This window comes from Cnephaeus nilssonii, assembly GCF_951640355.1.
Source record: "Cnephaeus nilssonii genome assembly, chromosome: 7".
NCBI lineage: Eukaryota > Metazoa > Chordata > Mammalia > Chiroptera > Vespertilionidae > Cnephaeus > Cnephaeus nilssonii.
Genome location: NC_137078.1, coordinates 86,852,933 through 86,878,824, shown reverse-complemented (window position 1 = coordinate 86,878,824; position 25,892 = coordinate 86,852,933). Strand labels below are relative to the sequence as shown.

At 51.8% G+C, this 25,892-nt stretch overlaps 1 protein-coding gene across 1 annotated transcript in view; it reads right to left on the bottom strand.

The window, feature by feature from the left end:
* Positions 1-25,253, bottom strand: part of SLC9A1 (solute carrier family 9 member A1) — a 54,235-nt gene extending 28,982 nt beyond the window's left edge. Inside the window, exon 1 of the mRNA XM_079777990.1 lies at positions 24,077-25,253. Coding sequence (XP_079634116.1) covers positions 24,077-24,428 — 352 coding nt within the window. The 5' untranslated portion in view covers positions 24,429-25,253. The remainder of the gene's footprint in view (positions 1-24,076) is intronic.
* Between the last annotated feature and the right edge of the window lie 639 nt (positions 25,254-25,892).

Below are 25,892 nucleotides of genomic sequence, written 5' to 3'. Positions count from 1 at the left end.
AAAGTCTCCCCCACACGTCTCCTAAAAACAGCCCAGCTGGCTGAGCATCATGAAGGAGGGGAACAGCCTCTCCCGGCCTCCTCTCCCTGCCCGCTGGCGACAATTTGTCACCTCAGGCCTCTAGGAGCCAGAAGGTGTACTGAGTAGATGGGAGAGCTAGGCATGCTCAGAGAATGCTGCCTTTCTGCGGACACTGCAGAGAAAAGACGAGGACACGGTCGGCTGCAGGCCTCGGTCCCGGTGTGGGCAGTCAGGCCTCTCCTGGGCAGAGGAGTACCAAGAAGCCACTGGAAGTTAAAGGAGGCAGGGCCTTCCAAGACCACTCTGGGGAACATTTGAGATCTTGCTCCCCAGCAGATGTCATCAGTTTGGCTCAAATAAACTCTTATAAAAATTAAAAAAAAAAAGACCATTCCAACCCAATCCTTTCATTTCACATATGCAAAGAATGAAGCCCAGAGAGGGCAGGAACTTGGCTAAGGTCACACAGCAAGGCAGTGGCTGGGATTCACAGCCAGGACTCACTCCAAAGCTGGTCCTCGCCTGGAACACAGTGCCACACACATCTACTCCCACCTTTGTTTAAACTGCCTTTTATTGTGTACTTCATGGTGATGCTTCACATACCGTAACTGCATGATTCTCTAGAAGTTCTCTGATGTAGGTATCACCATCCTCATGGTGCAGCTGAGGAAACTGAGGCAGAGGGAGGTGAAGGTACTTAACCAAGGCCCTTCAGTTGGTCCTTCTGACTCCAGAGCCACAGCCCAACCACGCTTCCTCCAGCTCTGAGCCCTGTCTGCTGTGCTGGGAACAGGAACACGGTTCACTTAAGACTGTCACTGGCTTGCAATGTGGCCTTGGGGGTGAGCCGCCCACTCACTCTAACCCTCTGGTTTCCCAAGGCTCCCGGCAGACCCAGTCTGCCCTGGGACTGTGTGTGTGCTGCAGCAGAGGGATCAGGGCTCTCTGGTACCCTGGTGAGAAGGAATGGAACTCTTCGAGAACACCTGCAAGGCCCCCGTTTACCCCATGTCACTGCCTTGGGGGACACAGGACAGCCCTCCAGCCACACACACCAGCATGGGAAGGGAGAATTATCACCAAGCCTGTGCTTTCTCACTAGCCTCAGCAATGCCATGAGATTGGCACTATTTCCATTTTCCAGAGGAGATATTGAGGCTCGGAGCTTAAAGAACTTGCCCAGATGCCACACAACCAGTAAGCCCCCAAACTGGTACTTGGTCCCAGGAATGCCTGACCCTGGAGGCCAAGCTCTGCCCTCACACCAGGCTGCTCGACGGAATCGGCCCGTAACTGCCTCCTGCTGCTGCTCCCATCCTCAGGATCAGATGTGCTGTGATTGAGAGCCCGGCCGGAGGCTGGGAGCCCGTAAGTGACCGAGTATGGCTTGCTTGCGGCCCACCCCATATTAGTCCCTGCCCCATGACCAGGAAGGAGTAAAGAAAGCCTCCATCAGTACCCGCTTCCACCTGGGCAGGGCCTTGCACGTGGCACAGGGGCAAGGCAGCGTGAAGCAGAAGGAGGTACTGGGGAGGCAGCCATGCACGGCAGGGCAAAGAGGGCCTGGACCTCAGGCTGGAGCCGTGGTTCCAATCAGCTCGCCCCTCAGCCTCCTCAGGAGACGAGGATGTTGATGATGGGAGCACTCATTGAGGGCTCCTTAGGCCTCACAACGACCCAGTGAAAGGCACTATCATACCCACATCTCAGATGAGGAACCCGAGGCTCAGAGAGACTAGGGCACTTGCCCAACGCCACCTGGCAGACAGTGGCAAGGCCAAGCAGGACTCGAGCCCAGGAAGCTGACTTGAGGCTGAGAGGTGTTCATCCTCCAGGGCATTTCTCAACCATCTGAGCCACAGAGCAAAGGAGCTGGATAGCTATTTTCTCTATCATTTTTTTTTTTGAATTTTTATAAGAGTTTATATGAGCCAAACTGATGACATATGCCAGGGAGCAATATCCCAAGTGCTCTGGGTAACTATTTTCTCAATTCTCCAGAGGATGGACCTAACTAGAATGGTCTCAGAATGTTCAAAGGAGCAGGCTGCTGTTGTCAGCAGGCTGGAAGGAACACTGTTCCTGAATGCCTCGCCACCCTGCCCTACGCCTGGCTTGGGTTTGCTCACCCATATGCGGAAAGAGGACCAGGTGACCTCAAATGGCTCTTTCACTCTGGCTTCATGATTCAAGGTCTTTCAGTCCCACCACTTTCTTGTGCGATAACTTCTGTGGCACCACCATTCACAGCCACTGGAACACGGGTCACTCCACAACCTCGCCCTGAAATCGGATACCAGGGCTCAGAGCCACTCCCCAAACCCTACCCTGGACCAACAGGGCACTCCCAGGCTGGCCTGCCCGGCTCCCTGATATCACCGCCAGGGGCATTATCATAACTGAGCTTCGGCTCCAAGAGAGGTGGGAGCCAGAACAGGGGATCCATTTCCACCGCCGTGTACCTGGCGCTGTGTGTGTGCGGTGGCTAAACACCGGGGACAATGGAGCCCACCTGGGCTGGTACAGTGCAAACCTTATCACGCCAAATTCTTCCTGAGTGAGACACAGGCCTCAGCCCATGGCGGTCAGGGTTTGGTTTCCGGATTCTTGACCTCAGCCTAGGCCATAATCTCACCAGGCTGAGGGACGCCTCTCTGTCCTCTTACAGAAGCTGTGAGGGCAAAGGCTAAGGAGATCTGAACCTTGAGCTAAAAGAAGTCTAAGAGACGACTCAAATCCATGCCATCATCTGCCCACGAGGGCAGGGAGCAGGAGTGCTAGTCTGGCTTCTTAGGGAGAGGGATTGAGCTCTGTAGGGCTGGGTGATTGACAGAGGCCCGGGTTTGGGAGTATAGTTAGGACAGGGAAGGTGCTATGGCCTAGGCTGGGGAAGCATGTCCCTCCCCATCCAAGCCCCCAATCCTCTGCCCATCTTTCTGCTTCCTCATCCTCTTGGACCAGAGGACGGTGAGCACTGATCACTGCCTGGAAGTTCTAGTTATCCCTGTGGCCTCTGCCAGGGAAGGGGCTGCGGGGGGAGGGGAGGGGAGGACGCGCGCAGGAAGAGATGGGCTGGGGAATTTCCTAGAGTGCCGCAGTGGGGAGTCCCGGCAGTGAGAGCCAAGCTCTGGCTCAGGGAGACGGGAAGCTGCAATACTGATGCCCACTTTGGTTTGGTTCTGGCTCCAACACTTGCTGGCTCTGTGGCCTTCCCTGGCTCATGATTTCCTGGTGTGTAAGACAATGAGCTGGTTAGAGACTTCCTCTAGCTCTGGCAGCACGTGATTTTACATAATAACCAGCACACACGCATCACTTTCCATTCTGCTTTGAAATATTCCATCCCATTGAAACCTCATGGGCATCCCTCTGAGGTGGGTATGGGTTCTCTTTTGTTAAAGATGAGAAAGCCAAAGCTCAGGGCATTTAAGCCCAAGAACACACCCGGACAAGGCACAACGGAGCCAGGACTTGCACCCAGGGCTCCAGGAGCCTGAACTGGTACCCAGGGCTTTGGGTTCCACAGAGAGGAAAGCCCGAGATTGGCCCTGCCTGGCCACAGTGATAGGCCCCGAGGGACAGGCTCAGGAGCTCACTCCAGCCTGTCCCTCTCGAAGCTGCTCCTTCGATGCAGATAAGGGAACTTAGATTTAGCCCTAGCCAGTGTAGCTCAGTGGTTAGAGTGCCAGCCGGTGGACCAAAGGGTCGGGGCCTGGTCAGGGCTTCTTTCACATTGAGGTTGCTCTCTCTCTCTCTCTCCCACTCTTCCCTCCCTTCCATTCTCTCTCTTAAAAAAAAAAAATCAATGGAAAAAATGTCTTTAGGTAAGGATTAATAAATAAAAACAAGAAATCTGATTTAATGAAAAAGTTGCAAGAGTATGAATGGTATTATAATTAAAATAAATTTTTATGAAAAAATTTTCATACAACTACAGGGAAAAGTGCAGGCAGACACGATGAACTGTGAAGAGTGGTTAGCCTGAGGAGCAGGGACATGAAAGGGATATGACCTGTGTTCTTTTCTTTATATACTTATGTAGTGTTTGACTTTTCTTCCTTTTACAAACAAACAAAAAAATCTGGGGGAAATTTTTTGAGCACCTATTGTAAGTCAAAACTCAGCATTAAACACTTTACTATAATTTAATTTTCACAAAAACCCCATGAAGTATAAGAATGTTCGGAGCAGCTTTGTTCATAATTGTCAAAAACGGGAACCAACCCAAATGCCTGGCAACACAAGAATGGCCCAACTGTGGCGTATTCACAGAAGGCAATGCCGCCCAGCAACAGAAAGAACACACCTCTGGTACATGCGACAACAAAGGAACCTCGTGGAGACGCTGATCAAAAGCCAGACACGAAAGAGCACCTGTTGTGTGATTCCAGCTTTGTGAAGTTCAAGAGCAGGTATAACCAATTGGTGACAGAATTCAGAATAGTGGTTACCTTAGGGGAGTACGGACAAGGGAGGGCAGGAGGGAACATTAGGGGGGTACACAAATGTCCTTTATCTGGATCTGGGTGGTTGTTAACATGGATGTAAACAAAAAGCCAAGATGGCGGCATAGGTAAACACCTGAACTTGCTGCCTCGCACAACCACTTCAAAACTACAACTAAAAGACAAAACAGGTATCATCCAGAACCACGGGAAGGCTGGCTGAGTGGAAATTCTACAGCTAGAAAAAAAGAGAAAAGCACACTGAGACTCAGAGGAGGGGCAGAGGTGCAGAAGTGAAGTGCAGAGGTACAGAGGCACGAGCATGCGCGTGGAGAGGGCTGGCAACTGAGTATGCTGTTGTCTTTTTCAATTGGGAGGGAGACACAAGCTCCCGACTGCTCTGAACTTCAGCTCTGGGCTGGACTCTGGGGACCCAGACTCATATGGGGAGAAACTGGACTGTCTGTCATTGGGTGGAACTCGAGGGCAGCTTTTTCTCAGATCATTGTTCCTGCACGGTGCCTCAGGACAGAGAGACACAGGACCTCTTCCAGGCAGGGCTGATGGTCAGCCATTGCTGTTTTCTCCACCCTGGTGATTCCCTGAGACCCTGCCCCACCCAATTTACAACCCCACTCAAGCTGTGCACAGAGGCTTTTGCATAGGAATGGCCTGGCCCTTTGCAATCTGAAACCTAACGTACTGCAGCTGGGCCAAAGAGCCTCAGACCCTCCAAAAGAAGACCCAAGACTCAACAGCAGCTTGCATTGCTTCACAGCTGGGCCTCATCTGGGCACCTCCAAACCCCAAACAACGAGAAGGAATCTGAAGATCTCTCTGTAGCTCCTGCTGGGTGGCCTCTCTCCTTGGAGATCCAAGAGCCAGTGTACCCAGTGGTCAGAGAAAGACCATCCAGACTACAACTCTTCAGATCCATAAGAGACACACTCAGGGGGCAGACTCAGTGAGCACTAAAGCCCCACTGAAGCAAGTCTTCCCCCATAAGGGTGTCTCCAGCACAGAAGTTCTCCCATCATAGACACAACTGATCCTCACAGCCAATTGGCCTGGAGGTCAATTCCTCCCAGTGATACCAACAACAATCAAGGCTTAACTACAACAAGACTGTGCACACAGCCCAAAAAGGGGTGCACCAAGAGTGTCCACCTCAGGTAATTAGGGAGGCTGAGCCACTGGGCCCTATAGGACACCTAGCCCACAAAGCCATGCTATCAACACAGGGAAGCAGCCAAAATGCGGAGACAAAGAAACAGGTCACAAATGAAAGAAATGGAGGAAAGCAAACTACTGGATATAGAGTTCAAAACCACGGTTATAAGGTTTTTCAAGAATTTCCTAGAAAAGGCCGATAAATTTAGTGAGACCCTCAAGGATATGAAAAAGGACCAATCAGAAATTAAGTATACACTGACTGAAATAAAGAATAATATACAGAGATCCAACAGCAGACTAGAGAATCGCAAGAACCAAGTGAAAGATTTGAAATACAAAGAAGTAAAAAACACCCAACCGGAAAAGCAAAAAGAAAACAGAATCCAAAAATATGAAGATAGTGTAAGGAGCCTCTGGGACAACTTCAAGCGTACCAACACCCGAATTATGGGGGTGCCAGAAGAAGAGAGCAAGATATTGAAAACCTATTTGAAGAAATAATGACAGAAAACTTCCCCTACTTGGTGAAAGAAATAGACTTACAAGTCCAGGAAGTGCAGAGAACCCCAAACAAAAGGGATCCAAAGAGAACCACACCAAGACACATCATAATTAAAATGCCAAGGGCAAAAGACAAAGAGAGAGTCTTGAAAGCAGCAAGAGAAAAACAGTTAGTTACCTACAAGGGAGCACACATACGACTGTCAGCTGATTTCTCAACAGAAACTATGCAGGCCAGAAGGGAGTGGCAAGAAATATTCAAAGTGATGAATAGCAAGAACCTACAACCAAGAATACTCTACCCAGCAAAGCTATCATTTAGAATTGAAGGTCAGATAAAGAGCTTCACAGATAAGAAAAAGCTAAAGGAATTTATCACTGCCAAACCAGTATTATATGAAATGCTGAAAGGTATTCTTTAAGAAGAGGAAGAAGAAGAAAAATGTAAAGACAAACATTATGAACAACAAAGTGACAACAAATACATATCTATCAACAAGTGAATCTAAAAATCAAGTGAATAAAAAGTCTGATGAACAGAATAAACTGGTGAATATAATGGGATCAGGGGCATAGAAAGGGAGTGGACTGACAATTCTCGGGGGGGAAAGGGGTGTGAGAAAAGACTGGACAAAAATCGTATACCTATGGATGAGGACAGTGGGAGGGATAAGGGTGGGGGGGTGGGAACCGGGTGGAGGGGAGCTATGGGGGGAAAAAAGAGGAACAAGTATAATAATCTGAACAATAAAGATTTATTAGTAAAAAAAAAATGTACAAAGAAGTGGAAAATGGCATCTCTGAATGGTTTGCCTCAAGACAAGAAAAGTTCTATTGGGACGGTACCCACAAATTACCTGAAAGATGGGGAAATGTGTAGCTAGCGATGGACATTACTTTGAATAAAGCACTTTTGATGTTTCTCTTGAAAACACACACACACAAAAAAAAAAAAAAAACATGGACGTAAACATTTGTAAATAATCACTGAGGTACACACGTTAAGATCACTTTAATTGGGCATGTTATTTCTCAATTTAACAAATAGAGGGAGAAAAGTTAAAAAAAACCCACAAACAGGCAGGGAGATTTATCTCCAGAAAAAATGATGCTCACAAGTCAGGTACTCGGCCTAAGAGTGAAGCTGGGATTCAAAGACATGTCTGATGACCTTAAGCCACCAGGTCCTTGACTCCCACCATCGGCACTGCACAGGCAGTCTTGCCCAGGGTTCAAATGTAAGACCCACTTGCTAATCAGTGGTTACTGTGGTTCAGTCACTGTTCCCCGAGAGCCTCAGCACATTGACAGCTGCTGTTTAACCGTTAAGGCCAAACAAGAGCAGAGGCCAGGCCCACAACTAAAGCTTTGGGCCCGCAGGGAACTAGGTGGGAAGGAGAGCTCTGTACCAGGGAAGGGTGCCCAGTGCACACCCACTTGCCATAGTAGGCTGTGGCCCACAATGATGGAATTTCAGCTGAAGGAGAGCTGAGCAGCAGACCTGGACAGTGCTCCGGCCACTGGGCCACACTGCCTCACACTTTTCCCATTAGGACCCCAGCCCCTGTTGATTCAGAAAAGCTAGACCCCGCCAGTCAGCCTTACCCTCTTGCCCAGCAGGAACCAGGGGTAGAGGAACTTTGAGGAACTTGGCTCCCCCAGAGCCACCCACTCTCTGCTTCACATCCCCGGCCAGTGCTCGCCCTCTTCCCTCCCCCTGCAAAGGGAATCACTCCTGCTGCTTGGCATGTGTCCCCCTCTCCTGCTGTATCCTCTCCATTCTCCCCCCAACTCCTGCACAAGCCTTGTCCTAAACCATTTCCTGCAGTTTCCCATCCGGCCAGTTTCTTAGGAAAGATAATTATCCACGGGTAGGGGAGGTGGAAAATTCCCGGAGCCAGGAACACCAGGAAAAACTTCATCTGGTCCATTCTCCACCTGCAGGACAGCCTTGTCCCGAACAGGGGCCAATCATGGTTACGTCCCCAAAATCCCTGCAGTTCACTTTTCAACTGCACTGAATCAGAGGCTGTCCTGATCTGTGCCAAAGTAGGTTTGGGCCTCGTGGCTACTACATCTAAATGGCAGAGCCAAACCGAGAGCCGTCTGCCACCAGGGCCCGCTCTGCATTGTGCTGCCTCCCTGTCACTTCAGCCTGCTTTGTATACTAGCTGTTTACAGGTCTTATCTCCCACACAAAACTGGCAGCACCACAAGGGAGGAAGCTCCTCCCACACAGCAGTGCTAACACATAGTAGGTGCTCAGAGGCCAGCTGAAGAGAAGGTGGGACGCCCAGGGACAGCCACCGCACCCCTGCAGAAGGAACAGGGGACTGTTCAAGAGGGAAATGTGCAGGGAAGAATGACATTTACACCATCACAGACTATGAGCTGGGAGACCTGAACTAACCCCAGCTCTGCCACCGCCCACTGCACCTGTGGACACATTTCCCCTTGGGGCTTCCGCTTCCTCTGTGAAGCGAGGGGGCTGGACCAGGCTCCGTCATTGGTCATTGCTCACCAAACACTTCCAAGCACTTATGATACCACAGCAGTCACCGAACCTCCCCATCCTGCACACCAGGCACTCATAGCTGCAGGAGCCAGAGCCAGGATTCAAGTCCGGGCCTTTTGACTCCACCCCCTTATCTTGTCCACTACACCTCCTGGACTCCTCACTCTGTCTCTAGGATCCCTCCCAACAATAAAATCCGATTCTGATTCTAGGCCAGCCCTTTCCCGGAATGAAAACTCCCCAGGCCACGTGGGGCCACAGAATTCAGCCGGAACACGCATATCAGGGTCCTGGCGCTGGGCTGGGCGGTACCACACCTCCCACATTACAGGTCTGGTGACCGCCTGCCTGCAGATGCTGGGGCTGGGCAAAGGAGGGGGCAGGAGTCCAGCAGAGCCGGGCACCCACTCAGCCATTCCTTTCCCCACATGCCTTCATCCCTTCCTGCTCTGCTCCTGCTCCCTGTTCACCCCTCCCTGGGAATGGCCCTCGCAGGCCGGAGCTTCTGTCCCACCCTGGCCTGGCCAGAGGTGCCTGTTGGAAGCTTCGCTCTTGATGCTTTCAGACCCGGGCGAGTAGCTGTGGGCCAGCGACCCGCTTTGCTTGGCTCACTGTGGCCAGCACAAAGCCAGAGCCAACTCTCCACGGCTGTCTCCCAGGCTGCTCTGCACTTCCCTCCCCACGTCAGACCACAACATCCTGTTCAAAGCCTCTGATGACACCACATAGCACCTAGAATCCAATCCAATGTCTAACCCAGGCCCACACACAGGCCCAAGGTGCCCTGGCCCTTGCCTTCCTCTCCATTCTGACACACCTCCCTCTCTACTCTACTCCAGGTTCCTTGAACCCACTCGCCCATGGATTGGCCGCCTCCCAGGGGCTCCTTAAGTCCTCTGGTCTTTGAAAGGCACCTCCTTCTTGTCATTGCTCAGCTCGAAAGCCATCTCCCTAGAGAGGCCTTTGTTTCCATCCAGAGTAGCGCACCTCTCCCGTGTTTAGTTTCTTCAGGACATCTATTGCTGCCCAGCATTGTTGTGTCCACTCTGGCAAGTGAGCCCTTGACATCAGGAGTCTCCCTGTCTTGCTCCTGCCTGTGTCCTTAGCACTGAGAATAGTGTCTGACATGGAGGGAGGGTGCGGGAGGGGGGGGGGGGAGGGGCGTGCTACACATTAGACTGGGTGGCCAGGCCTCTCTGTGGAGATGGTATTTGATCCAGGGCCTGAATGAGAGAGCCGGTGGTGTACGGGTAGTATTCTAGGCTGGGGAAAGCAAGTGTGGTGGCCGCCTGGAGGAACAGGCCTGGCAAGGCTCTGTGTGTTTGAGGAACCCAAGAAGGCTGGTGTGGGCGGAGCAGGGGAAAGAGCAGCAGGAAGTAAAGTTGACAGAAGTACAGGCCACACCTCCCTTGGAGTTTACCGCAAGTTCAAGAAGCAATGGAAAGGTTTTTAGCAGGGGAGCACCACATTCCAGTTTACATTTCTGAATGATCCCTCTGGCTGCTCTGCAGAGAGCTGATAACAAGCGGAGGGGAGTGGAGCCAGAAGACCATTCAGAAGACACCTGGAGTCGCCAGGTCAGAGATGCTCATGACTTAGACAGGGAGAGCAGAGGAAATGAAACCAAGGGGCAAGCACACAACCCGCAGAGCCGCGCTTTCCACCAGCCTGAGAAGCCCTGCCAAGTCTATACCCATCGGCTGGAGTTCTAGATGCTCCCACCTACCCAATCCTATTTCTCACTGACCCCCAGCCCAGACCCAAGCCTCCGCTGGCTGGGCCTCCTCTCAGGTGCCACTCACACCCACCGCTCAGAGCCTCAGCTGGTACTGTGACCCTCGCCTGATCCACCACCTCCCCTCTTATGAGAGTCTTGTGACCACACCCGCACAGAGGCCTCTGCTCCCTGCTCATTCCAGCCACCTTTCTCCCCTCCCTGAAGTCCTCTGGGCCTGGAGGCAATGACACAGTAATCATCATGCACTTAATTATCCCGTTTCACCTTCCGGAGGTAGCTGCAAGCTGGATAAAGACAGACATCACAACTCACATCCCTCAGGGTTGCCATGACACCTGGACAGTGATGTGCTATGTGGAGCCTTCAGCACAAAGCCAGGCACTCAGTAGGTCTTAATCAACTCGGTCTCCGTCAATGGTAGCGGTAACTTACCACTGACCTATGAGCACCACATTCTAGTTTACATTTCACCAAACCCTGCAGCTCACAGCCCCACAGAGAGGCTCAGCTTCTCCTCCCAGCCAAGCAAGTGGGTGAACAATGCATGGGGATGAGGTGGAGGGGGTTTCAGAAGCAAAAGGCAGTGGCTCTGCATTATTCATCTCTCTCCATGCCTTTCTCCAGCTCCTCCCTCCGTGTGAGCGGAGCAAACTTCTGCTTAACCTTCAAGCCTCAGCTTCAAGCTCTGGGAAGCCATCTCTGATTCGCCTCCCACCCTTCACAGCACATCACAAGTGCCTGTTTGCATGTTGGCCTCCCCCTTCCCCCAGCCCCCGCCCCCCCCCCCCCCCGCCCTGCACCGTGAGGCTGAGATTATATTTATTCATCTTTCCACCTTCAGCACAGCATTTATCAGGCATGAGTCAGTGTTTGCTGAGGGTGGGTCTCCCCCTCTCCCAAACGCAGATGCCTCAGCTCACAGGCTCACGGTCTCACCAGTCCCGGTGACATCCAGCCTTACCCCAATCAGTGCCCTCTGGCCCTAAAATCATCCTCCCCTTCTAGACTCTACTCTCGTCTCCTCTTCCTTTGATGCGACCAGGAGAGTGCTACCTCCCATTCCTGAGTGCTTATGGTGTGCTTGGGCTTTAAAGACATTACTTCACCGACTGGGGAAACTGAGGTTCAGATAGAGTGATGCAGTGACTAAGTGGCAGAATCTTCTGCCCTTAACACTGGCACATCATAGCTGGGTCTATTTTAAAAACCGTCATCTGTTCCGTAAAAGTGTAGCTTTTATAGCTAATGTCAAGATGTCACACAAAATCGTGCTTTGTTCATTAAACGTTTCCAGTGGCAAGTCTTTCTATTCCAGTCAGGTGGTGAAATGTCTGTTAAGTGGGAGAAATAGTCCGGGACCTGGAATGGGAAGCCCTGGGGCTGGCCACTATGACCCTAGGCAAGTCACCTAACCGCTCTGGGCTGGCTTCTTCATTGATAAAGAAGTGAATAACGGTCGAAACCGGTTTGGCTCAGCGGATAGAGCGTAGGTCTGCGGACTGAAAGGTCCCAGGTTCGATTCCGGTCAAGGGCATGTACGTTGGTTGCGGGCACATCCCCGGTGGGGGTTGTGCAGGAGGCAGCTGGTCGATGGTTCTCTCTCATCGATGTTTCTAGCTCTCTATCCCTCTACCTTCCTCTCTGTAAAAAATCAATAAAATATATTAAAAAAAAAAAAAAAGAAGAAGAAGAAGTGAATAACGGCATCTCCCCAAAAGGTTTCCTGATGCGTGCTGGCAAGTGCTCTGCCACCTTAGGGGGTACTCAGTGAAAGGAGAAATCCTACTCAGCACAGCACTGGACACCCAGCAGGGCATGGCTGCTGAGGGATTACTCAGACCCTGAGGAACTCAGGAGTCCGAGGAAACAAAGTATGTCTCTTCCTCCTGGACCCGAAGGGGGCTCCTGAGAGCCTCCATTTACTGTGGGCACAGAATGTGCCAAACACTGTGCCTGCCACGCATCTTACAAGAGCACTCTTCTCCCCAAACCCTCCTGGCACCCTGCCAGGGGTTACCCCGTTACAGATGAACAAACTGAGACTCAAGGAGGGGAAGTGACTTCCCCAAAGTCATGGTGCTACGAAGTGACAGAGCTGAGATTTGAAGCGAAGTCTGTTGAGCTGTGCAAGCCAAAGGTCCCCAAATAGAAGCTTCTGTTTGTGCCCAAATGCTGTTTCACTCAAGCGTCTCATCTAAATCCGAGTTCACCCATCACCTCACAAAGCCACCCCCCTTCCTCCCCGGTGAGGTCTTTCTGCCGCCTCCAAACCCTCATAGAATTCCATCTGTACCTCGAACCACAGCCATTTTCTACTGCCTCACTACTCTGTGTCTATACTGCACTTCTCAAACCAGCTCCTGAACTCCTTAAGAGAGCCGTTCTCCTGCTAGCTCCCCCAGCCAGGCAGGCCCGGGAGGGTCGGGTGCTTGCTCCCCGCTCCATTAAGCTGTAACTTGAGGCTGGGGCTGTGCTCAGCTAGGTGAGCTGCTCCGCCTCACATTGGCACCCTGCCTACCTGTACAGCATCCAGAGTCCTGTGGGCCCTGGCCCAGGAGATCTCATTCCCTGGTTTGATGGCAAAGATGCTATAAAAAGCACAGCACCCAGGCTCAACATTATTCCGTGATGGAATACAAAGGCCTGAGGAGTTTGATGGGTGAGGGAAGAAGCCTCCAGGCCGGCTCAGAAGTCCCAGGCCTTTCACTTGGTTCTCCTGCAAGGACCTCTGTGGCTGGGCCAAATGGTTTCCCTGCCATGAATAGTTCTCTGATAGATACTCCAGCAGGAAGCCGCCCTTCCTTAGCCTTAAAGGGCTCACTAGAGAGTAACTAATGCTTAGATACCAACATCTAGGCCAAAGACCATAGTCCTTCCTCTTGGTCCAGTTCTTACTGCCCAGAGACCCCTGGGTTAGTTAACAGAACAGAAAAAGCCCTCCCTCTGCCATTGACTTATGTATGGTTCTGGGTACATCCTCTCTGGGCCTCAACTGGAAAACGAGGAGACTGGATCAAAACATCTCCATTTCCCCTTTGCGTCCTTGGGCCACAGGCTAAAATAAGGTTCTGTCTACCTCTAACATTCTAGAGGCAGAATAATATTCTCTACTTTCACTTCCAAAAGCAGCATGAGAGCAGCAAATGGGGGCTTAGTTTTCTCAGAAAACAGTAGAGGCCAGTTGGGGCTGCCTAACACGACACCCTCAAAGCCTGTCCCTTCACTGGCAATCCCTTGCTTCTGCTGCCTCAGAGGTAGCTGTTGCCCCCAACAAAACCTCAGAGGTGTGTTTGGGCCCTAGCCACTTTAGGAAAAGGGGCAGTGGGCTCACCACAGAAACCCAGCAAACCAGGGGGCGGGAGGAACCCAGGATCTTCCCTGCCTGAACAGGGGAGGGAGGAGCCTGCTGCAGCTGCTTTGCTCCCCAATCCGGAAGTGCTTCTCTGCTTTACAGAGTCATTTTCCCTTCTCTTCTCCCAGCACACAGCTTACTCATTCTGACTAGGTTCATTCCTCTAACCCAGGAATTCAACAGTTAGTTCCCCAGGCAAGTTCCACTCATCCCAGGGTTAGTACCATTTTGTCCAAGTAAAGTCCTTTACCCTTCTTCAAATTCCCACTGCACACAAGGCTGAAGCTTTTAACCTTTGGGGAGCCACAGATCCGTCTGAAAATCTGTAGCTACTATGGGTCTTCTCCCTCTGATAAAAGCATCCTAACTAATAAAGAGGGAATAGGCTAATTGACTGCCCACCTGCAAAGATGGCAGTGCCCACAGCCACAAGATGGTGGTGCCCAGTCCCCTCAGCCCTGCCTGGGTGGCAGGCTGCCTCGGGAGACCCCCAGTTCCCTCAGCCCCCAAGCTACCCAGGGCCAGCCCAAGGCGCAGGCAAGCCTCGGATGGCGGCTGCCTAGCCGCCCAGGGCCACCTGAGGCTCAGGTAACCTGGGGCCGGCCGAGGCTTGTGCTGCCGGCAGTGGCAGCAGCAGAGGTGTGATGGGGGTGTCGCCTTCCCCTGATCGCCGGGTTGCCTCCTGCCCCTGAGGGTTCCCAGACTGTGAGAGGGGACAGGCTGGAATGAGGGACTCCCCCTCCAGTGCATGAATTTTCATGTACTGGGCCTCTAGTACATATATAAATGTCTGCAGGCTACTTTAGGGGGTCCATGCATCCTTCAACTCCATCATGCACTGAGGAAGACTTAGGAACCTATATCCCAGAACAGCAGATCCCCCAGTCCATTCACCCACCTAAGCCAGAATCCCTTCTAAAAGCCCTCCTAGCCCTAACCAGTTTGGCTCAGTGGATAGAGCGTTGGCAGACTGAAGGGTCCCAGGTTCGATTCCGGTCGAGGGCATGTACCTTGGTTGCGGGTACATCCCCAGTAGGGGGTGTGAAGGAGGCAGCTGATTGATGTTTCTAACTCTCTATCCCTCTCCCTTCCTCTCTGTAAAAAAATATGTTTAAAAAAAAAAAAAAAGCCCTCCTGAATGATGTTCCTCTTCTCCACCTGGCCCACTGCTCAAGATCACCTCCTTCACGACCAGCCAGTATGGATCAATGGCTGAGCGTCAACCTATGAACCAGGAGGTCAGGGTTTAATTCAGAACACATGCTTGGGTTGTGGGGCTTGATCCCCAGAAGGGGCGTGCAGGAGGCAGCCAATCAATGATTCTCTCTCATCACCGATGTTTCTATCTCTTTTTCCCTCTCCCTTTCTCTCTCTGAAATCAATAAAAAAATATTTTTTTTTAAAAAGATCACCTCCTTCAGGAAGCTTTCCCTCATCTCTCCTCCTGATAACCTCAGCATCCCAGCCTGAGTGACACAATTTCCCACCTGTGCTTTCTCCCTCGTGTGTTATCTTATTTCCCCAGCAGGAGAGTGGGCTCTCTGAGAACCCATTTATTTAATCCCATAACCCAGAGCTGGAGATGGAAATGACCATCATCTTGTCTCGAGGATTCTGTGCTCTGAAGCCAGGGATCATGGCAGCAGTGACACATCCCCCAAAGAATGGGTTGTGTAGATCCCTCTCCAAGGGCCTCACAAGTCTGCCCAGGCCTCCCCAGAGCAGAGGGCCCCCTGGGATGACTGCCTTTCCGTTGGAAAGTCCCAGAGACAACAGTGGAAATTGACAGATAGGGAAACTAAGGCCCAGGGTGGCAAAATGACTTACCACAGATCAATATGTAAGAAAGAAGCAGGGCTAGGACTAGGACCCAGATCCCCAATCCCCAGCCTAGAGCTGTGTCCCTTTACAAATGGCTTTATGAAAATTAAACCTGCCCTCATACTCCCACACTCATATATTCATAGAGAATTTCTGAAAAGATACACAAGAAAGTTAACAGTGCTAACCTCTGGGGAGTATGACAGTGGGGGTGGTCAGAGAAGTGAGGAGGGGAACTTTTACTTTGTACCTTAATACCCTTCTGTATTTCTGGGGTTTATTTTTGTTTGTTTGGGTTTTTGTTTTTGTGGGTTTTTTTTTTTTTTTTTACCATGAACATGTTTTATTTATTCATATTATAAAAATAAAAACAAATCTGCCACAGAAAGGAGATTCTGGCCCCAATCCACTCCCAACACACACATAAAAACAAAGAGAAGCCATAAGTCAACCTGTCCAGGTACAACTATAATGAGGATGCTTTCTTGTGTGGTTTATGGCCACTAGTCTCAGTAATTCACAGTCAGTGTGGTTGATGGCTTGAGGAATCTTCCCGGGAAAAGCTTAATTCAATCAGGGCTCTTGGCAGCCCCCTGAGGAAGCTCTGGTATCTTGCTTTTACTTACACAAATCAACAGCCGACCAAACAAACCCAGACTTTTCTAGACAGACCCCACCCAGCCTGGAGAGGATGCCCTTGCAAGACCCTCCGTTAATTAGAGCCAGCTGCCGGAGGCTGGGAGGGACGGAGACAGGCAGCTACACACAGAAAGCACGATCTGTCGCTTCCCGAGCGCATTCTGCTGCCTGGCCCGGCCTTCAGTCTGGTGACTAGCCTCTCCAAACTTGGCTCTCCCTCCTCTCTGAGCAGTCAAACCGGTTTCTGTGTGGCCAAATGCTTCATGCGGACCCTAAATCGATCAAGCCTTCATTCATTCCACAAATATTTTGGAGCCAGACCTGCGTCCTCAAGGGGCTTACATTCTTGTAGGAATCTGCACTAAGAATAGCTCTCTCTGTCACGCCTGCTTATCTAATTCTCTACCCTTCAAGACTGGCTCAGGTTCCACCTCCTCTGAGAAGCCTTCCCTAACCACCCCTGCCCTTGGGGACTGATTGTTCCTCAGAACATTGCTTCAGCCAGGAATCCGCCCAGCCCTGCACACAGATCAACCACTTTCTCCTAAGCAGACCGGGGGCTCTTAATGAGCAGGGCTGGGGTTTCACTCTTGTTGGTTCCCCATGGGCCACAAGTTAAATGCCTGATGGATATTTCAGCTGACCCGTCTCTTCCACCCCAGCTTAAACAGATGAATTAATTAGCTGCTCCCCGTCTTGGCTGGCCAGCACAAAGACACAGCCTTTAACTTTGCCTGGCACAAGGCAAGTGCTATGTAAGTGTTAGCTGTCTATTATTTTGGTGAGTTTGTGGGTCCTGACACACAGTTGTGATGTCGCCTGCGCACTGTGGAAGGGCCAGTCCGGCCTGAGGGGTAAGTGTCCCCCAAGAGATCAGGAAGGGGGCCTAGGAAGGAACAGGACTTCTCATTCTGAGCCCCACTTAGAGCTGCTTCAGGAAACATCTTTGCAGGAAAAAGCTTGCTGGGGTAATTTGGGGAACTCCAGATTTTCAGCAAGTCAGTATCAGAACTCAGGGGTCAGGTCTGGCCTAGCAGACCCTGAGAACTGGCCCCTCATGTTGGATGAGCTTTAGGGGCAAGAAAATGAAGTCAGCATGATCCCAGGGAAAGGGAGCAGCCGCTGATCCAGGCCCAATCCAAAACTTGGTTCAGTTAAAATTAGATTAGCCCATAAGATTAAAAATACCCACATATAATCATGGGCTGCCTTAAAGTGCCCGTTGATGTTTATCAGCATCTAAAGAGATGGTTTGGCCCAGTGTGGTGTGTGCAGACAACCTTGGGGAGACATGTCTGACTCAGACGTTTGCCGGGGGAATGAGTGCTGCAAAATGAGGCCCACACAGGCGATGGATGACTCAGGAATAACCCAGGTCCTGGGTTTGCTGAGTGAGCCTTCTCCCCACCATGGAAGGAAAGGGGTGGGGGTGGAGGGTGATGGGAAAACGGAGGGAAGAAGGAAGGCCTGCCAGCTGTGTATAGGCTGGCATTCCCAAAGGGAGCCTGGGGCCCCTCAGCTCCGATTCCCAGCTCCTCCTGTGTTTCTCAGTGCCAGCCACCTCTGAGGACTATTTGCTTCACAGTGGGACTTGGAGAGGGTCACAGTTTCCCCCCAAACCCAAGAAATGATCCACAGAGAGCATCTAAGATAAAACTTCTGCCCTGAAAGGGAGTCAGGGCATGATGATAAAGAAAACATGGGCTCCCAAGTCAGACAGACGGATCCCGGCTTAAACCCCAATGTTTTCTAGCTGTGCAAGTACCCGACACAGCCTCTGAAACAGGAGGTTAATAAGTGCCAGCTAATGTAATAACAATATTACAAATTAGGAAACGGGCTCAGAGAGGTTGTGCCTTGCCTAAGGTCACACAGCTAGGCAGCAAAGAGCTAAGACCAGACCTCAGATCTCTTCACCTCCCCACTCCCTCCCATCCAGCATGTTTTCTGTGTGATTTTGTTGTTGTTATTTATTTGTTTTTAATGATTTCAGAGAGAAGAAGGGAGAGGGAAAGAGGGATAGAAACATCAAAGTTGAGAGAATCACTGATCGGCTGCCTCCTGCACGCCCCCTACTGGGGATCGAGCCCAAAACCTGGGCAATGTGCCCTGACTTGGAATCAAACCCTGATCTCCTGGTTCATGGGTCAACGAGCAACCACTGAGCCACACCAGCCAGGCATATTTTCTGTTTTGTTTTGTTTTAAATATATTTTATTGATTTTCCACAGAGAGGAAGGGAGAGGGACAGAGAGCTAGAAACATCGATGAGAGAGAAACATCGACCAGCTGCCTCCTGCACAACCCCCACCGGGGATGTGCCCACAACCAAGGTACATGCCCTTGACCGGAATCGAACCCGGGACCCCCCAGTCCGCAGACCGACGCTCTATCCACAGAGCCAAACCGTTTTCGGCTATTTTCTGTTTTAATTCACTTCTCTGCCTCTCCTTTCTCCTCCTAGAGGACCTAAAACACTTCAAGGGAAAAGAAAAGCCCTCCATTTCAAAGGTTTGTTGCTCCACAGAGAGAGTTCTGAGTCCAGCCCTCATGCTCCTCCTTCAAGCAATTACAGATGTGTTCAAGGGGGTGATAAGAACGCAGACCTGTGCTGACCTGAACCCTAGGTCACCCCGCTCCTCCAGCCCTTCCCTCCTGCAGGAGAACTGGTGTGCCTCCCGACAACCATTCAGGTTGCCAACATGGATGTGTCTGGTCACTTACTCTCCTCAGAGCCCTTCTGGATCTCTGGTTCCCCTTGATCCTCTCAATGCACCAAATGGCAGGGAAGAGGATGGGTACACCAATATCACCTGCTACTCTAACCCCCAGGACCTTCACTGAGATGATCAGAATTAAATACCGTATACGCAAATTACAGAACCCACAAGAATTACTACTAAACTCCACCTGCCTTTTAGGGATAAAGAAAGCGGTGCCACCTGATGCCAACACAGAGCTGTCTCCCAGGGATCTTGCTGAGCCCTGAGGGTGACCAAAAGCAACTCAGCACCCTTTCTGCCCAGGCAGGAGATCACAACAGGTTAGCCACCGCTGCTGGATAAAGGAAACCACCCGTTAACTGAAACCCCTCCTGCCCAAGCAGGGAAGAAGCAGTCAGACTACCGAGAGGGCACCAGCAAAGAGATGGCAAGGTCACTACCAGAGGACAAGGGACAGGCCCAGCCTCAGCTGCACCCATGCGGACTCATAGGGACGGAGAACGGGCCCAAAGCCAGCACAGAGAACGCTTGCCGTTTTCTCAGGGCTGGGAGAGGGCTCCCACCATTGACATGGGCCCCGTCCCTAAAGGGAGTCCTACAGCTCCCCAGGGCAGGTGCAGGGACCTGGGCACCTACTCAGTGCAGGGCCGTGGGCATCTGCCAAGGGGAATGTGAGGGGCAGGAGATGTAACTGCACCCCTCGAGGAGGCTATGCCAAGACTCAAACAGAAAATAAATAGCAATTCAGCATCACAGCAGATAACCTCTTTGAGCTGTTTCCTCGTCTGCCAAACAGAGAGCCTTTATCTCATGTGATTTTAGTGGGGATTAAATGAGATCACTTCTATAAAGTGCCTGACTCTACTCTGTAGATACTCAATAAATGGTTACTCTTATTAAAACACACACACACACACACACACACACAACACAGAAGAGATGTCACAGGGCAGGCTAGGACTAATGCCAAAGCTGTGGAGAAACAATAAGGGAGATGGGTTCAGGGGAGAAGTGAAAGCAACTGCTGTGGGCTGGAGTGGGCTGGGAAGACCGCCCAAAGGGGATGGAATCTGAGCAGGCCCCGAGAGCTGCCACAGCGAGCTGGGCACTGTGCTGGGCATGCCCACATTCAGTCTCTACACGGGTCCCGCTCTGAATGCAGTGGGTGCCTAGAAAGCAGAGATGGCATGTCACCGCACTGATGAGGCAAGCCAGGTTCAGAGGAACAAGGTGCCTGGTCCAGGCTTGCTGACCATGTCTCTCCTTGCCACCAGAGCTGGAGGGTGGGTGGGGCAGGGCCCAGAGGAAAGGCTTGCCTCGTGGGTGCTCAGCTAAATGAACTCCAAGCAAAATGACCAACTCAGGCCCTCAAACACCAACCCTGGCACTTCTGGAGACACGTGTCCTACCCGAAGGCTTCCTCCTAGTCCTCAGTTGACCTCCCCTGCACTGTCCTGCAGTCACTCAGCTATGTTCCCAAAGAGCAAAAGGTCACTTCTTTCTTTTTAGAAAGGTCCCATCCGGGCTTCTTGTAACAGTTTCAAGGTGACCTTTAAGTTGTTCCTCTCTTCTTTTGAGAAGTGGGAGAGGCAAGGTCTAATCTTATTTTTATAGGAAACCAGTTGCTGGCTCTGATATCCACATATGTGCAGTGGGCAATAATGACTCCCATTCTCCTCTACGCACAAACTGGTTCTAAGAGTAAATGTCAGGGTACACCTTGCAAAGACCAAAACAAGCTATAAGATGTGAAGGGACAAAGGAAGGCTTTTTTTGCCTCTGGTCAGGCGACAACATGAATACCTGCTCTCTGGGCTCCCAGGCTTCTGCCAGGAGTTCCGGGTCAGGGATGTGGACAAACAAATGCAGCGGGTGCCAGTGGTGAGCTGGGTTACAGGGAGGCTCTGCCTTGGCACGAGCACTGGACTGGGAGCCAGGTGAACTGGGGACAAAGCGGAATTCATGCAGGGTCCGAATCACAATGTGCGGTGGGCGTGGAGAATGGACCTAACCTAAGGCTTGGGTCCCTCTCCTAGTTCTCGCAGTAGTTTAGACCCCCTCCCGCCACTAGCCCCACCCCGCCAAGGGAAAGGCAAGAATGCCTGACTATTGCAGAGAGAAAAAAGGCCAGAGAAGGGAAGTGACTAGCCTCCTCACCGGTTAGAGAAGCCAGAGCATCTACTCTAAAACTTCAGCTCCAACCCCGCCCCTCCCACACACACACACACACACACACCCATCTCTGTCTACCTAAAGCTCTGCTCAATGATTAGGGTAGGAATGAGAACTGCACACAGCACTTTGTATTCTTAAAGGAGGGGCACCTTGCAAGGGAAGAAGCTGCCACAGCTGACAGAATGAGGGCTCCAACATAGCTGCTACCCACACTGGGGCACGGAGAGAATAGGCAGGACCCCAAAATGAACTCCAAGGTTCTTGGGTAGTGCAGAGGGAGCATGGTCTCAGCCCCCAACCCTACCTCCTAAGTCAGCTGGTGCCATTCCCCTCCCACCAGGGCCGGCTCCAGGAGACAGCTTAAGTGAAAGGAAAACAAAGTCAGCAGGACACACCCCAAACCCTGACACCTGTGGCAGCCCAGGGTGGAGAGATTTGTAATCCTCTAGCCTCAAAGGATGTTGTAGGAGGCTGAGGTGGGGATGCCCTTAGGTGATTGAAATACCAACCCCGGGCAGTTGCCGCTCACTGAGTGCTTCCTGTGGGTACAAAGACAACTTTATGTGTATTCATTTATGTCATCAGCACATCGGTAGCGCTATGGCTAGGTATTATTATTTCCCCATTTTATACAAGAGGAAATTGAGGCACAGAGAGGTAAGTGGAAAAGTGGTGGAGCCCTTATCTACCCTCAACTCCACACTGCAAAGGGAGAAGGAAAACATGGCTGCCACTTTTGTCACTTGAACAGGGACCCTAGAGATCTTTCGGTCACATTTCTCTCTATGGATTTCCTTCTCAGGATGGCCAGATGCTAGGACGCCTCTGTTTTCAGACACAGAAAAAATGCCCTCCAAAGCCAGAAACACAGGCTTTTAGAACTGTGAAGGCCTTCAGAGATCATATCCAACCTCCTCATTTTACAATAGGACAGCTGAGGTCCCAAGGTTGAATGACTTGCCAGGGTTACCGAAGTCAGTGAAATGGCAGAAATGGTCAGAAGGGGCCACATGGGTCAATTAACAAGTGGAGATGGGTGACTGGTCCAAGGTCGCAGAGAGAGGTGGGTGAGAAGCCAAGTTTCCCAACTTCTAGATTAATACCCCTGCCATGGCACTATCTCTGTTCTCCTGCTACCCAGGGTCCCTGGCACAGGTTCTGGTGGGGACAAAGCAGGCCAAGTCTGACCCAATTAGAACCAGAGATATCAGGCCTATATGGACAGACACCTGACTGCCCACAGTAGGATCTTTGTGGTCATGCTGTCATCCCACCAGAAGTCACTGAGACCTGCAATGTGTGTGCCAGTCCCCAGGGCCCTAACACAATGGCAAGTGTGGTTGAAAGGAGAGGTGATTGGAGAGAGGAGGGCAATTTATAGACAGTGCTTGTGAGGTCTCTTCCGGGTCTCACACAAGTAAATGACACATCATGGTCACTTCAGTTTCTTACAGCAAATTAAAACATAGGTTTCATGACTGGAGTGATATGGTCAAACTGAGATTCTTGCCAGTTTCGCAGGTGGGCGAGACCTGCAGACCAAGGACCCAGCGAGTTCAAGGTCATGTTATTTGTCAGAATCAGTACACATGGCTCCCCTTGCCCAGCCCTTGATTTTTCCCAGGAAACTGGCTGCCATCAGGGTAGAGGTGCCCATGGCCCAGGTCCATGAACAGGCCAGGCCCTGCTACTGTCACAGCACTCCTCGGACCGGAACATCCTGCACCAGGAAGCAAGCTCCGTTTGGGATGTGTCAAAACAGAGCGCCTCCCCGCAGCATGTCCCAGGGCCTGCCTCGCACCAGCCTGGCATTGCCACTCAGCTCCTGCATGTCCTTGGGAAAGCTGCAAGGCTTCCTGCCAAGAGTCACAAACTCCCCAAACCCAAGCCAGCCGAGTACCAGGCCCTCATGCCTTCTACAGCTAGCTGGGGCTCAAAAAGCAAAGTCAGCTTTTAAAGTCCACCCCCCCCCCCTCGCCCCTCCTTCCAGGGACTTCTGGGCTATGCAGGCTCCGGTGAGCTCCATCCATCACCCAGCAGAACAGAGTGCTCAGGCCTAGCAAGGAGACCAACCCTCTGGAAGGGAACAACTTTCTGTTTCCTTCTCCCAAAAAGAACATTTCCAAAGTCTCCTCAGACCAGAACATCCTGAACCCCTCCACCTGTCCTTCCACTTGGTTGAGCAGCAGGCCCATGTGACTGGCCAGCTCAGACACCACCCTGAGACGTAGCCAGGTGCCAACCTGGAAGTGAGCTGGGGCCAGACCAAGCTTCAACTGCCTCCACTCCCCTCCACCCCCAAAACAAACTACAGAAATCCCAGGGTCCCCTGTCCCATGAACTGCTTAAAGAATAGCATTCCTGGGCCGGAAACTGATTCAGGGGCTCCTCCGCAGCCAGGGCAAGCAAAGCTGATAGGTAATATTTCGGGGATAAAGGAAGGTGAAAATATCGGGATCCCTCATGTTCTACCACACTTCTAGGTCTCCAGCACGAGACTGACCCTCCCTCCTCCTCCCACTATAATCAAACTCCTTAGGCAAAGCAGAAATATACTCCACCCTCCCATGAAGCATTTAATTGCACTGGCTGCTGTTGACAGAGCAGGCTGTGCCACTTGCTGGAAGACACTTCCCTTTGCCTTACACACAGCGGGGTGCCTGGCTCCCCTCAGGGTCTGGTCCAGCCAGAGGAGACTTGCCAGGCCTGGTAGTCTTGCTGAAATTCCTCATATCAGAAGCATCTCATGCTCTAATCCTGTTCTTTCCCATGCACAATGCTGGCTCTAATCTTGGGAGGCCTCGGCCACAGAGGCCACAGAGCTCAAGCCTGAGAAGGACCAAGATGGCAGGATGGAGGCTGCCTATATTACAGGAGTCCAGACCTTCATTCCTGCCTCAGGGGATAAGGATGGGGCAGGAAGCTCACCAGTTTGGTGGCAGCGGACGCATCAGAGCAAACTAGACTTACCTATCTTCATGAGGCAGGCCAGCAGGATCCAGAGGGCGATCTCGAAGGGTGTGCGCACGTGTGGGTAGTCGATACCCAGGACTGGAAAGGGCTTTCGGTCCTTGGGGCTACTTTCAGTGATGGAATGGTTAACAAGGGGGCTCTCAGTGGTGAACTCCGGTGGGGCGGTGGTGACTTCCCCAATGGAGCGTTCGCGAGGAGGCTCTGAGCCTCGGATGGTGCTGGCAGTAGGACTGGGCTGAAGGCCATGGCTCCTGAGAACAGGTAGTAGCCCCACCAAGGCTACCACCACGAGCAACGAAGGGAAGGCTCGAGGCAGAGAGGGACCCCAGACGCCAGACCACAGAAGCATCCTACCTCCCTCAGCCCAGTAGGCCTTGACCCTTAGCAAAGTGAGAGTAAGACGTGGGACATAGGTGATAAGGGGGTCGGCAGGTGGGAGGAGAGACTGGGGTAGTCTCTAGGAAAAGTTCATGTTTTAGAGAGGTCTTTGTTTTTTTTATGGAAGCAGTCCTCTGGGGGTGGAGGGAGGCTGGGTTCTCGATCTAGAACTCCAAACTGGGGAAAAGGGACAAGGACCCAGGAAGGACCACAGGAGGAGACGGTAAGGTCTGGACCTCCAGGCCAGGGCAAAGGAGAGTGGGGACTAGATCGCGCCTAGGACAGAGGAAGGGACAGAATAGGTTGCACCCCAGGCAAGGAAAAGGAAGAGGGAAGGCTGGGACCTGGGCTGAGAAAGTGACTGAGGAGCGGGGACTACGGGAAGAAGCAGGGAACCTGAGCTAAAGGAAGAAGACAGAAGCGGGTGGGACCCAGTCCAGGGAAAGAAGCGAGGGGGCCGGGAGCCCAGGCTGCGAGGAAGGAGTGAAGCCAGAAAGCCGCCGGGAGCTTCCCCACCCAGAGAAGCGTCGGGGTGCAGGCGCGCCGGGCTGAGATTCCAGGGAAATGGAGGGGGGAGGAAGGCGGAGGCAGGCGGCCCGGCGGGAGAGCGCGGCGCGGGCTGGGGGCGGCTCGCGGTGGGCCCCCGGCAACGCGCCCCTCCTTGCGGCCCCGGCGCGGCGCTGCGCTCCGCCCCGGCCCAGCTTCAGCTTCTCGACGTCGAGATCCAGCTCTGGTTCCTGCGCCGGGTGCAGCCCCGGCGGCGATGGGCTGATGCCTAGCTGAGCCGGTCACTGCCATTTATAGGCACCAACGAGCATCCAGCGTGAGCGGGCTAGAGGGACCTGTCAGCGTCCGTGCGGCGCAGCGACCCCTTGCCGCCGGCGGAAGGAAGCATTACGTTCTGTAGGAAGAGAAAGGAGAAGCGGTGACGGCACACACAAAAAAGTCCTGGGTCTGTAGAGATTCTATCCAACAGAGGTAAAATGCTTTACTATTTGCAAAGAGCTTTCACATCCACACCCGCAGTCTCATAAGGCTTCCCATTAGTCTTGTGAAGGATATATTATTATCTTATGTATGTGGTTACCATGTGACCTTGAGCAAGTTACTTAACCTCCCTGTCCCACCCTTTTTCATCTGTAAAGTAAGTGGTAATGGCCGCAGTACCTATCAGAGGCTTACTGAGATGACCAAATGAGATAATCTGTGTAAGGGGTTTAGAATAGAGCCCAGCACATAGAACTATTGTTATGGTTTCAGTTTTGCACATGAGAAAATGGGTGAAAAAGAGTTCCTTAGCTCGTATGTCAATAGTTGTATTAGTTTGCTAGAGCTGCTGTAACAAAATTCCACAAACTTGGTGGCTTAAAAAAAAAACCAAAAACACCAGAAATGTATTGTCTCATATTCTGGAGGCTAGAGGTCTGAAATCAAG